Here is a 14,344-nt window from a genome sequence, read left to right on the forward strand (position 1 = left end):
ACCATTCAGAAGATTGTTTTTAGAGTGTCTTTACCACACAAAAACAAATATAACAAATAAGAGTACAACCCTGTCAAAGCTAAGAAAGGGAAAATAACACATAAAAGCAGCAGAGAGCAAATTCCATTAGGGACTAAAATCATTAAAAGGCCTGAGAGAATAAAGATAATTTCACCTGACACCCAAAAGGTAACTATGTAGGTGCCAGGCAAATCTCCCTGGCAAGGGTATTCCATAGTGGAGGTGTCACCACTGAGAAGGCTCTCCCTTTCACTGGTATAGTCATCTCACCTTAAATGGCGGGCGCACCCATAGCAGGGCAGGGCCTCCAAAGAAGATCTGAACCGATGAGCTGGTTGATGCCAGTCCTTCTGGGACTGCAGTCCAAGCACTAGCACTTTGAATTGTGCTTGTAAGTGGGCGGGGGGCCAGTACCACTGTCTAAGACTCGGTGTGATCCCAGCACTACAGTAACATAACCTGGATATTATATTATATCACAGCATGGATTATTGTTGCCAGGCTATCTCCGTCCAGGAGAGGTTGCAGCTGGCTTACGAGCCTCAACTCAACTGCATATCATGTGGGCCTCCACTGACAAGACTGGATCTATAATAGATATGAACCTCAAACCTGTAGTCCAAGTAATTGGGAGACAAATTATTATTATTCTTTAAATATTGCCAAAGGCAGAATCCAATCCAAGGCTCAAAAGAAAGAAAAAAAGGACTTTTGCAGTCTAGGGAGCTGGGAAAAATTCATTCAGTGCATAATGGTGACTGTAGTTCAATTATTTGTCTTTAATGTTTGCACTGCTCTTCGGTCTGATTTCTTTCAATCCAGCACATCCTTTCTTTTGCAAAGCAAACAAACACAACATAAACCCAGCAACCTTTCTTTCCCCTCGCCCCCATTTGTCGGCCATGTAACAGCTAAACCATTTCCTTTGTTTCCTCATCCTCCCTTCTCCTTGCTCAAACAAAACGTGAGATGCATTTGAAAGAGTACAACACAGAGTAAAATAAACATTCATTATTTTAACAGATTTCATGCAATCGTATGAACATGAAGGACCTCCCAAGAAACCTTGACAGCCTAAAGAGGCCATGGTCAGTCTGCTTGGATGATAGATTTAATTTAGTTCATCAAATCAAAAGCAAGCAGTGCCGTCTGTATTCACTGGGGTAAGTGTCTCCTCTGAAGCAGCAGAAAATGTTTTCAAATGCAACAATCTGGAATGGTCTGTTCTTAACACAAATCCATTAACAATGTTTTATGCTATCTTCGTCCAGGAGAATTTTTTTTTAAAGAATGTCATTCATTGGAATAGCCTACATTTTGCAAAATAAGCACTCTTGTAGATGTGTATTCAGTGCTATTTGCACTCCCTCCCCACTCCAAATTGGTGAACATTGTACAACAACAAGCTTCCAGGTTTTGACTATGCACCTCCAATTTTTGAGCATGGTGGGTCTTTCAAAATCTTCCATCTGAAAGTCTTCTGGCCAGTGTTCAAATATAGGATGTAAATTGTGAAGCTGACACATTTGCATACATATGCTTAAAACAATCCCCCAAACAGTGATTTTCTTTTGGGTGCTGCCCTGCTGTGATTAAGGGAGTCCCTGCAGTCTCATATAACTGGATGCGCTTGTACCGAGGTTCACATGCGACTTTCTCTGCACATGGTAGGCAGGCACTTGCCTGAGGATGTTCTAGTGAAAGTGTGAAATGGCCCTAAGTGAATGTTCTGCCAGCTGGCAAAACTGAGCTAGCTGTGGAAAGACTTTGTTTATATATCTGTAATCTGGGAGGAACCCACTGAAGAGCCAGTAAATTGAAAGAAGTGTAGGAAAAGAGAGTGCGGTGACCATGTAACATTTAGCTGGGATTTCTCTGGCATATGTGGCACATACTTGACTAAACATGTGGTTTTACAGTGCCTTTGGGAGGTGTGTGTGTGGGGGGGCGTGCATCACATTGAAACTGGACGAATATATTTTTGCCAGAATTTTTTTCAGGAAAGCAGAGCTATATTTTAAGGCACATTTGCTCTTTCCACAGGAATCAGGGCATTGCAGGGGAACGTATGCCAAATTTCTGGGTTATTCTATTATGGCATTACTGAAAAACAAAAACAGGCCATTACCCTGACTTACAGTTCAGTCTTGTTCTGGCCCATTGGTGTCATTCAGTGAAGTGAGTAGCGGTAGGATCAGATCAGGCAAAAGGAAGTCTGAAAGGGATTCACTACTCCAAGATGCAGTGATGGCCATTAATCTGGATGGCTCAACCAATTTTTGAAGGACAGACTACCAATGGCTTTAAGCCTTGATACCTAAATGCAGCGTGCCCCCCACCCCACTCAAAGGCAGTATAACATTGGGTATCAGATGCTGGGGACAGTCATCCAGGGAGAGTTGGTGCCTTCATGCCCTGCAGGCCAGCCACTGTTGGAAACAGAATACTGAAGGAGATAGACCTTGTACATCTAGCAGGGTAGTTCTTACGGCTGTATCAATGATGACCTTTTAAAAAAACTACTTTTGTTGGACAGTAAAACAGCTTCCTTTTGAGGTTTGATTTGACATGTCATCTAAAATAATAATTAAATTGACAAAGACACATTTAAATTTCATTCTGTCACCTCGCTTCTAAGTAAGCTTGTATGTTTTTGTGGTTTTAAATTGTAAGTGTTTTTATCCTATGTAATCCACCCAGAATTACATGGGGTGGTATACAAATTTTAATCATCATTATCATCATCATCATCTTCAGAAGAGGCCTACTGATTCAGTATCTTCCACGAACAATCCCTTCTGCTAGCACTGAAGGTTTATTTTATAAAAAAAGAGCACAAAGAAAATAAGTAACAATTTCCAGCTAAGGTTCAGAAAAAGTAAGTCTGTATGTGGCATGTGTGTGTGTGTTTGTAATTCTTGAGGCATTACATAGCAATCAGTTCTAATTCCTTGTGACTCCAATCCAATTACAATCTTTCAGTAACATTGGCACTTCATTCTGCTCTTTGGTGTATGATTGCACAGAGAAGCAACCCTGTTTGGAGTAAGACAAGATCTCCTTGAAATATACTTCTTATTTAATGTATTTTTATTTATATAAAATGAAATGAAGACCAGCTGGGTTCTTCCCAGAGAACGGCTGCAGAAGGTACAAATATTTTGGAGTAAAAAAAGGCCCTGCAATATATCTGTATTGCATTAAACTTTGAAAGGAATGTAGTTCTGCATTTATGAGGACTAAAATGAAAAGCAAAAAACATTGTATAGGATCATGACAGGGCAGAACTCAAAATCTCCGGAGGCCGTGCCATCCATAAGGATGCATATGACACTCTGTGATTTACAGAGGATGGTGTTATTGGCCTGCTGGGAGATTGCAAAATGCATCAATGAATCTAAATGATCATTTGAAAAATTGGTTTAGGATTTAAGAAAACAAATCAAAATGTGTGCTGTGTACTTATAAAAGAGCTTGTTGCTCCAACTGCGACAGAGACAGGATGACAAAATGGTTTCAGCAGGCTTCAGAATTCTGAAATTTGAAAATCTGGATTCCCACTGTGCACGCAATAGTGATGCTTTACGAATTGTATAGTGGATAATAAATATAGGGCAGTTTGTACGTTCCTTTTCTCTCTACACCCAGAAAACTCCTGGAAAACAGAACTCTCAACTTTTTTCTAGATCACCCGCAACTTAGTCCCACCCCAAATCAAAACAGCATAGTTATCAGTATTTGAACTAACAATTCAAGTTATGTTTACTGGCCCATCACTTGAGGAACTTTGTGACAGCGCCATAGTCAGTGTGGTTGACTTGTTAGATGGGCACCTGGTGAAGTAGTCGCACCGCTGTTCTACCATGTGCCTTTCTAGACAGGAGTAACCCACACTCTCAGCATGCTAATGCTTCTCCCCAAGACGGCGCTCACCAGTATTTGAGATCAGAATCAGGATTTGTTCCTATATCAAGTGTGTTCCTTATTGTTGTTCTTTTTGTTGTTGCTGCTGTCTTCGTAGAAATCAGTGGAAACCATTTACGTTTTGGGAGAGAAAATAAAAACAATGTCATAACACATTATCTAATGATCGTAAAGCAAATGCTGCCCATTATATCGATGGGCGCTTTGTTGTTTTAGATTTTTTACCTCAAACCCTTTGGAGATAGGTTGACTGATTGTTGATGATGGTGATGATGATAATTTCTTCAGGTTTGTTTGTTTGAAAGTAACAAGACTTGTCCCATTTGCTTTGAAAAGATTGGGCAGTGATGACAACCAGTTTGAGATCAGCATGGCTGACAGTGGATGTGAGGTGCATCGCTTTGACCCTAGTATCAAATTGGCGCACGTTCAGGAAGGGCAGCACCTCTGGTACCATCGCCTGTCCATAGACTGGCGGGATCCCAACCCAATGATTGCTGCTCATAAGCTTCACACCAACACCAAGAAGCTTGGTACCATATTGAATGACTTTGGGCATCACAAGGTAAGAATTCACCTGCTCTTCATATAGCTTTGTGGGGCGCTGGTGGTGGTGGGAGCAGCCATTATCTTCATAATCCTTGGTCCCCAAAGGTGATTTTCTAGCCGCAGAGTGCAGTTAAACACCATTTATCTAAGTAACCCCGAGAATACCCATAATATCAGGATACTTGGTAAAGCTTGTCTACACTTACGTGCTATGTGTCACGTATAAGTCTTCAGCAAGGCCAAAGGCCTTGTTGAATGTAGATAGATTTATTAGGAATAGTTTTGAAATGTCTGTGCAAGTGGGTCTGTATCAGAAGTTCCCATGGGAGTAGATTCTCACCAAAGGCTTCTTCAGAACCAGCCTCCTTGAAGTTAAAGCATTCTGGGAAAAGGCTTTCCCTTTTTCTTGAAAGGACAAGCTGTGGTGTTTCCCAAAACCTCCTGCCTTATTGCAAGACAATAAAGAAGTCTGCCACATAATCCACAAAGCTTTATTCAGGTAATAAACATCTCTTCCCATCTGAAGAGAGTCTAACCTCTAGGAACTTTCCTCTAGGCAAAACTATGCAAACTAGGCGAGACAAGGAGTGAGCAAGCTACTCCCGTGGGAATTTCTGACAGATACCTGCTTGCACAGACATTCCAAAACGATTCCTAATAAATCTACTTACGTTCAACAAGGCCTCTGGCCTTGTTGAAGACTTATACCTGACACTATGTATTTGGATAGGTGTGAAATGGATAACCAAGGTTCAACTGTTTGAAAGTAACAAGACTTGTCCCATTTGCTTTGAAAAGATTGAAGAGTGAACCTCCCAGAGAGCTTCGGCTATTGGGCGGTATAAAAATGTAATAAACAAATAAACAAACAAACTGGGGCTTCTTAAGGTTCTTGGGAGAGACACAAAAAGGCAACTAATACTGATTTAAAACTAATTTCTAAATACCCCCTTGGTTTTTAAATCACTAGCAACTTCATTAAGGGTGCAATCCTATGTTTAGACAAGTCCTTACGTTCTTCAGTGGCTGTTAAGACTTGGCAGTGACCAGAATTGTACAGCGATCCTTAGTGAAGGAGAATGTATAAAGTGAAGAAAACATTTTCCACAGAAGAGGATAATAAGGGGCTTGTTTATGTTCATAGGGCTACTGTTTTTCTCTCGTTCAGTGACACCAGTAGCAAAAACATCCTGCTTGAAATGGGTAGTAAAGGTTTTTTTCTGGGCTTGCCCTAACCTCCTTTTAGGGAATTGCAAATGCAGTAGAAGGTTTCCACTAACTTTTTGCCAATGCATACTTCAAAAAGTTCATGACATTCCAAGCTAGCGTACTTTCAAGTTACTGCTGCCCTTGAGAGTGCACAGGGATGAATTTAATTGCTAATATATCTTGATGCCTGCAGGTATCACTACATGGTTTTTTAAATTCCTTTTAAAGACATGGACAGACTTGGCTAAGAAGACTCCCTCCAGGGCTTACGAAGCAAAGCTGTAAAATATAAGATGTCATTTTAAAGCAGAATGTGCTATTTTCTGGGGTATTAACACTTAGTTCAACCATCTTGACTGTTTTGAAATGACTGAAAGTAGAAAATGCAGCCCCCTTTCCCCCTTTACACAGCTGAATCCATTATGAATCTGTCATGGAATCAAAAATATATGTCTACAGAGAGAAATGGCAGCTAGCTTTCGGTAACACTTGCGTTTAGTGGGCAGGTGTATTTCAGATGGCTGATAATTGAGCTTTTTAATGACTTTCCAGTGATACATGTTTATATTTCGGAGTGTATGTATGTCACTTGAGCTTTTCCAGAAAGTTGGGATATCAGGTTTTTTAGAAGATGCATAAATAAATGTCATTCCATATATCAGGGATGCAGAACTGTTGGTCCTCCAGGAGTCTCATTTTCGCCCCCCCAGGTTTCCCAAGAAGGCTCCACCTCTTTCCCATAGCTCCACCCCTTATCCCCAACCACCAGTCATTTGCTGGGTTCCTGGCTCTTGTGCAGTTTTCCCTCCATTCTAGAAGCTTGAAATGCCTCTCCCATGGCTTAGTTACTGGCAATAAGAGCATTAAGCTAGAATATGCTGGTATTTTGGCCCTGCCCGCTTTTGCCTTGAGCCCTAAATGCGGTCCCTGAAAGCTTTTACAAACTGGTTCTGTATTGCTGTCATATACATTTCTGAACGTTGCTTCATTTCTAAGGGAATTTCTAGACACTGATGCTATGGTAGAGTGACCAGATACAAAAGAGGGCAGGGCTCCTGCAGTTTTAACTGTTGTGATGAAGAGGGAATTTCACCAGGTGCTGCATGCATAAAAAAGACACCTGCTTAAATTCCCTGTTCTATGCAACTGTTAAAGATACAGGATCCCTGCCCTCCTTTTCATATGGTCACCCTATTCATTGGAAAGGATTATCGGCATGTACATCTGTAAGTGCAGAGAGCATGGCAGTAAGCAGAGCTAGCTCACATGGCCACACAACTCCCGTTTGTGTATTCACTCAGGGGCTGCATTCACACAACACCCTGATCCACACTCTGTGGTTGATTGTGGGCTGTTGTTGAACTGTGTTGATTGAATGCAGTGCATTTTCGGCAGTGTGGCTTGTTAACTACCCTGAACAACCCAACGACAAATCATGGGTTCTCAAGGTGGCTTGTTCGAGAAAAATAAGCCACATGCATCATGGCAGAAAACACACTACATTCAAACAACCCATGGTACAACAACGAACCACAGTTCAACAACAACCCAAATTTAACAAGTGTAATTTAGCATGTAGTGTGAACCCAGATCATGCATGTTCCCATGTAAACCTGCAGACCTTACTACCAGCTCCTGGTTATTTCTAGAAACTCAATTTTCTCTCTGGACTGCTTCTATTTCAGTTCTGACAATTTGAGATTATTTGTCTCCCGAGTGTTCTCCTTCTGGAAAATTAATTTTGACTCCAAATCTGTGTGGCTGATTGGAGAAAAAAGAGAGAGAACGAGCACTTCAGTTGCCCAGTGCTGTGGAAGTGAACATTTCTGTTGGGTGTATGTATTACATTTGTGCATTCAGGCAGCTCTCTCCAGTTGTAGCTCACGCTGCCTTCTTCTCCAGCGATGTGCCTGTGACTGGCATTTCTAATGATCCAGCAGCATCTAAGAAATTGTCAGTCATAATAGCAATTTGCAACACAGTAAATCCCTTTGCGTCCCTGGGCCGAGGCATTGGAGAAGTAGCATGAGATCACAAGATCGTGAAGGCACATCTAACTGGAACCCCTCTATAATGAATTATTATCCTTTTAAGAAAGCTTTTTTCCCCTCTCATGGCTGTAATACGTTTTGTAGCCTATTGAGTATCCCTGTGGTACTAGCTTTGGCGTGTGTGTAAATTTCTTTGGCATAAGAGTTGTTGCTGGGGTACAGCCAATTTACACATTAAGTTAAGTCTCCCCCCGCCCCACAAAAAAAACCTTTTAGAAAACAAAATGTTGCCATCCATAACTCTTTCCCTTCCAGCCGTTTTTCTGTTTAAAATCATTCAAAGCTCCTTTTATTTTGATAGGCATCCATATCATTTCCCCAATGGTTGAAAAACCATCTTGGGGGATATTTAATAGGAAATTGGTGAGGGGGAAATGTCGAAAAGCCTCTACTTCCCACATGAAACTTCCACTTCAGACTGCAACTCCTGTGCCTCAGTTTTCTTTTTTCTTTTTTAAAGTGTTGGGGAGCAGGAAGCAAAAACTACATGCAACTCAGTGGTGTATGAAACTTGGCTGTTATAATACAATCCTATGCATGTCTTCTCAGAAGTAAGCTCCATTGAGTTCAATGAGACTTACTCCTGGGAAAGCATGTTTAGTATTGGAGTATTATTAACTGAGAATAAAAGGATGTATGGATGCTAAAAAAGAAATTGTATTTCTGAGCCAAGGCAATAGAAAATGAACACCAAGAAAAGCTGAATTTTGCAGTCAGTATTAGTTATTCTGCTTCTGCTAATCATGGACTAGGCCCTGAGAACTTGCTCTCTGACTGCTAGAAATCCCATATGTATACACATGTGCTCTCTCTCTCTCTCACACACGCACGCACACACACACACACACACACACACACACACACACACGCTTCCGAGGCTCCACCAGATCTTGCCCACACTTTCTGTGCCCATCTTCTAAGCCATTAAGACTAGGCTCTGGAGAGCTCCTGCCAGTCAGAGCAGACAATATTGGCATAATCGAAAGCAGGTGCTTATATTCTCATGGGTTCTGTACATTCATGTTTTAATGAAAGCTGAGAGCCTCTTGTCACAACCACAACGCTGTATGATAGCTGTTGTTCTTGGTGACAGCAAGACATTGCTACTAAGAGCAGAGATGGTTGTGCCAAGGACAAGAGTGTGCCTGCAACTGTCTATGCACAGATCTCTAGCACACCCATACAAAGAGGCTACTCTTCTAGGTCATTTATTAAATATTTATTTAGAATATTTATATACCGCTGCCTATCCCAAGATTTCAGGGTAATGAGATTCTCATTATGCTGGATCCTAACAGCAATTTTGCAGAGCGACTGCAGGATGATGACATACATAGAGTAGTTTTGAGTGAGAAATACAAAATAAACCTGGTTTCTGTTTTATAGGATTAGCTTCCGAAAGTAGAAATGTTTTCAATTCATGCAGAACTCTTCATCAGGCAGAATTCATTAAAGCTTTTGAGTTCATGGATAAAGAAAGATGGATGATTATGGACTTTGAGATTTGCATAAAATGTGTATATGCTGATTTATGTATCACTTTAGAAATAATGGCTTGAATTTAAATAGAAACAGAATACCTATCACAACAGTGGAGAAGACTGTGACCAAGTGTTGATGGGCAATTTCATGGTCTCTCCCTTCTTAGGCTCTTTCTCTTTAAACTGGAATTGAGCAGGACATTCCTTCAAATAGAGGACACCTTCAAGTAGAAAACCTCACTCTCTAAAGGGGGACATATGGTCAGCCTGTGTTTGTTTGTTTAAATAATAATGATGATGATGATGATGTATATTTATTTATTTCTTACCCGCCTTTCCCTTTGGATCTATTTGTTGTTTCAACCATCATGGTCATATCAACTTGCAAATGCATACATCAAAAATACATGAATCCATATAACCATACAAAAACTCTGTAATTGGTCAGCCTATGATGACAGGGACATCCAGAAGAGAGCATATAGGTAGGCTGTTAAAGGAATAGGGTACCTATGGGTTCCTTTAGGTATCTATCATAGCTCCAGGAAGCCATGATAAGTAGAAAAATGCTAAAGACAGATTTATTTAAATAAGCCTTTCCTGAGTAAAAGACTGGCCACTGTTTTATTGGTATAATTTGATTTTCAATTTTTTTCCTTTGTGTGTGTGTTCACTGTGTGTTCAGGAATCTTTTATAGAGGTAGAGTGGTTTACAGTTTTGCTAAATAAATAAATAACTGTAAAACATGCACATTTATCTTCCGACAGTTAGAAAGCTTGCTCAGGCCTATTCCAGGCTTCTGAAATTGCCTACATATTTTCAGTATTATTTTGTTGTCATCACCATAATGACAAGATTTTTTTAAAAAAACAAACAAAACAAAACAGCAGCAATGTGACGGTTTTTCAAAGGTTTGCTGTTTTTTTTTTAAAAGGAATATAATTCTTTGGTTCCCAGTTAAAAGAAATTAAAGTAGCTTTTGAATTACAGAGGGTTATTGTAAGGCTAATTGGTGCTGTCTTCTTCATGAAAGGTGCTTTGTATGACAAATTTGCTAACGTGTCAGCTCTGTTTTAGAAAGCATGCTAGGTTTTAAAGCTTAGTAAGCAAAAAGCTGAATTTTAACCCCGTTTTTAAATATCTGACCCAATAGCTGAATAACATAGCCCTATAATATTTACAGCTCAGTGCCATCCTGGACAAGTAACTTTACTATTCACCTTCTTATTTTCAAGGAGTTAATGCAAAGCTTAAAGCATGTTATTCATTTGGTTTGGAGAAAAGTGGCAATGGTGTTATTTTTATGTCTTACCGTATTATGCAAATAAAAGGTGACAGCTAGAAAATGAATTCTCCCTTTTTAAAGATGCTTGGATCTTCTTTTTCAAATAGCGATTCTCCCCCTATTTCTCGATAGTTACGTTTATTGTACTTCTCTTATTGTACTGTGTCTATTGCAACTTCAGTAGAGATTAAATTACTGTTACTGCTCTTTGCTCTGCATTCCAAACTGTGAGGAAAAGGTACATAAAGCTAGCCCTATTATGAAGCAGAGTGAGGCGGCTGTCTCACAGTTGGGAGATTTGGCTTGGCAGCAGTACATGTGAAAAGGGCTTTGGTGTCTTTATAAGCCAGCAGTGTGATGCAGCAGCCGAGAAAGCCAATGCAATATTATGCAGCTGCATAGTATCCGGATCACAGACAGTAATAGCTTTGCGCAGATGTTTGCCTGCTCGCGTGTAGGACTAAAATGTATAGGGTGTGTGTGTTCAATGCAAGCCTCACTTCCAGGATTCCAGTGTGCTTGGTACCCAGTTAGATTTTCGCATGTTGAAGGTGAAGGTCTGAAGAGGACTCTGTAAGTGCATTCAGCTGAATATGCTTACAGAATTCCCATAAGCCAAAACCCTGATAAGGCAGGCTTTGCAACAGCAGGAATTCTGTAGTGTTCAGCTGAATGCACCTCAAGAGTTCTCGTCAGATCTTTGCACTCTGCACAAGAACATCTAACTAGATAAAAGGTGTTTGGGGGATGCTGGAAGCAGGGATACGTGCAGGCCCATAAGCCTCTCCACACTTTAGCCCTCTATGCTAGCAGGCAAACACCTGCACAGGACTGTTGGGATTTATCCTGACCCTCGAGGCCCTTTAGCCTCTGAACCAAATTGTGCTGCAAGGTCCAGTATAGCTGTGGGAAGTTAGCATCAAAGGGAGTCTTCGCTGCCCAATTTCTCAACTAATTACTGTAGAAAGGAGGGGTGAACTTCAGAAGAGTAGGCTGCCTTATCGGAACAGCTGTGGGCTCTGACTTTGAGCTGGGTTCTGATTATTACCTGAGAAAACTTCTATGGGAACTGAGGGAAGGAAGGCAGTTTTGTGGGGGTGTCTGTTAAATCTGTTAAAATTTGTTCTGTTAAATCCTTCTGTGCGATATAATGCTGGTCTTCTTATAGACCGTGGATTGTTTGCCATGAGCTGAGTACCTTCATCTGTATTTGCCCAGAATGCCTTCTGGTCTAGACTATTGGTGACTTTGAAGACTGTTGTTTTGCCTTACATTAGGGATTTCCAATGAAGACAGTGTGGTTGGACCTGACCTCTGCAGTGTGCATTTATTTCTAGCCTTGTCTGATTTTAGGTCTGTCTCCTGGACCAGCTTCTGCCAGGGGCCCTTTTCAGTAGAGGCCCTGAGGGGAAACTTCTCTGCTGCTTAGGACACCTTTAGCCAGGTCTTCTTGACTGCAATGCTTGGAGCCCCAACTTGCCTATTCTTGATATCCTGAACCTGAGTCAGTTCAATGGCCCTTGTGTGCAGAGATCCTGCATCTAGGAATGTCCCTATTTGGCCAGAAGGCTTACTGGCCTGGTTATTTCATTAATCTCCCACTTAGTTCAGCTTGGACCCCTGCCATGTAGTGACTATGTTAGTAAGAGTGGGGACTCTTCCTAGCTGCCTCAGTTTTTGACCCTTAACTCGAGTCATCTTCTGACCATGGAGATCCTACTTTTGGGAATGTCTCTATTTTGCTTGGGGCTCTGCGATTTCTCTTGAAACATGAACTATAGCCTGTTGTTGAATCTTGTATCATGAACCTGGATGTCTGAGTGCTTAAAACCCCTAATGTTGTTCTAAGAGTTAAGTCTCTGACTATGATGATGTATCTGCTTCTGGACTGTTCCTTAATCTAAGCCATGTGGCATTAGCTATCAAGTTAACTGATTTATAACTTCTAATCTTAAGTGTCATGACTTCTGTGTTACCTGATTCACCTTCAAATAAAACAAAGACAATGAATCTGTGTCTCTGTCATCCAGCCCTACAAGCTAGGCCCCCTGATGAGGACTAGTGTTCCACTGTATTCTGCATTAGGCAGGCCACATTTGGAGTACTGTGTCCATTTCCGGGTGTCCTGTTTTAAAAGTGCATTGACAAGTGGAGCACATCCAAAGAAGAGCATCCAGGATGGTGAGGAGTCTAGAAACCAAGGCCTATGAGGAACAGTAGAAAGAGCTGGGTATGCTTAGCCTGGAGAAGAAAAGATTAAGGAGAGACATGATAGTGATGTTCAAATACCTGAATACACAGAAGATAGAGCAGACTTGTTATCTGTTGTTCTCAAGGGAAGGACTAGAACCATTGGGTGGAAATTGCAGAGAAGCAGATTTTGGCTTAACATTAGGAGAAATTTCCTAACAGGCATAGTTGTTCAGCAGTGGAGAGTCTGCTTTGAAAGGTGGTGGGTTCTCCTTTGCTGGAGGTATTTAAGCAGAGGTTGGGTGGCCATCTGTCAGGGGTGCTGTAGCTGCATCCTGTAGGACAGAACTTGCATTGAGAAAGGTGTTGGACTAGATGATTTCCAAGGTCCCTTTCAACTCTATGATTTGGGGTAACATGAAAGGTTAGCAAATCCTTAGGAGTGTGTGTGTGTGTGTGTGTGTGTAGGAGGGGGAGAGTTGTTTGTAGGTTTTTCTTCCTCAGGTACCAAAATATCTTGGCTAGTCTTGGGTACTGTGGGCCTTTATTTGGGGGTGGGGGACAGCTATTTGCTGCTCCACTTTAGGCAGCAAAATGTTTTGGACCAGCCCTGGATCTTTGCACTCTTTGCACTGGCCGCTGCTTTGAAAAGTGTATTCCAATCACCTATTCCTGCCCTGGAAAAAAAGAGCCAGGTCAATCACCCTCTGTCCCGAAGTATCTCCAGTGGTCTCTTTTGCCCATCTCAGGGGAAATAGCTTTCCTTTACTAATGGATCATATAGCAGTAATTTAGCATTATATTTGGTCAAGACAATCCAGGACATGTGCCTAAAGGAGAAGAAAGTCTGTTCTTAAGTTTCAAAGCAATGAACTGAGAACTATTTTACCTATTTAATATTTGAAAACATTGTCTGCTCTGTAAAATTGATAGAAATGCTGTGAAAAATTACATAAAGTTTTTGCTTCCAGCTTTACTAATAATCCTCCTTTTTCCCTCTTAGGCATGACTGGAAATGAAATATTCAAGGCTTAATGCTTTTTTCTTTTCTTTTGTTTTCTTTTGGTCCATGAAGGGGTCCATGTGAAAAATGTTCCACTGGAAGGCAAAGCATCTGGATTGTGAATTCAGATGTCAAGTTTTTTGTTTGCAATCCTCAGTGGTTGAAAATCGTCATGGTGGAATTGGCCGTGATTGCTGTGCCTCTGGCAGGATCAACAGCTAGGATAGTAGGGGGTGGCAGGCAGGCTTCCTCAGTCTCAAATAAATTAAAGTCCTGAGTGACAAAGCAAAAAGGAAACTCCCTGACTCCATTTCTAAGCCTTCTAACACAAGCCTACCCAACATGATATTATAGGACAACTTAATTATTTTAAAATCATTTTTGTACACTGATAGCGGAAGAGCAAGCTTGAAAACTCACCTTGATTCAGCAATTTCTTATGGATCTGGGCTTTCTAATGTAGATTGGTTCTTCTTCCCCATAAAGGCTCCTCCATCAGTTTTAGTGGGAAAGTCTGTTATGTTAACCTAAAGAAGTGAACTTGTGGGTGAACACTCCATTTCTGAAAAAGAATTGGAAGCGCACAAGAGATCCATGTGTGCATTTGAGTTCATGCAGGTCTTTGGATCA

General features: G+C 41.1%; 1 protein-coding gene across 1 annotated transcript in view; it reads left to right on the top strand.

Annotated features, from left to right (window-relative positions):
- METTL24 (methyltransferase like 24) overlaps window positions 1–14,344 on the top strand; it is a 69,521-nt gene that overhangs the window by 37,923 nt on the left and 17,254 nt on the right. Inside the window, exons 3-4 of the mRNA XM_063124786.1 lie at window positions 1,045–1,184; window positions 4,282–4,510. Of these exons, the coding sequence (XP_062980856.1) occupies window positions 1,045–1,184; window positions 4,282–4,510 (369 nt within the window). The remainder of the gene's footprint in view (window positions 1–1,044; window positions 1,185–4,281; window positions 4,511–14,344) is intronic.

The sequence above is a fragment of the Elgaria multicarinata genome, chromosome 4 (assembly GCF_023053635.1).
Source record: "Elgaria multicarinata webbii isolate HBS135686 ecotype San Diego chromosome 4, rElgMul1.1.pri, whole genome shotgun sequence".
NCBI lineage: Eukaryota > Metazoa > Chordata > Lepidosauria > Squamata > Anguidae > Elgaria > Elgaria multicarinata.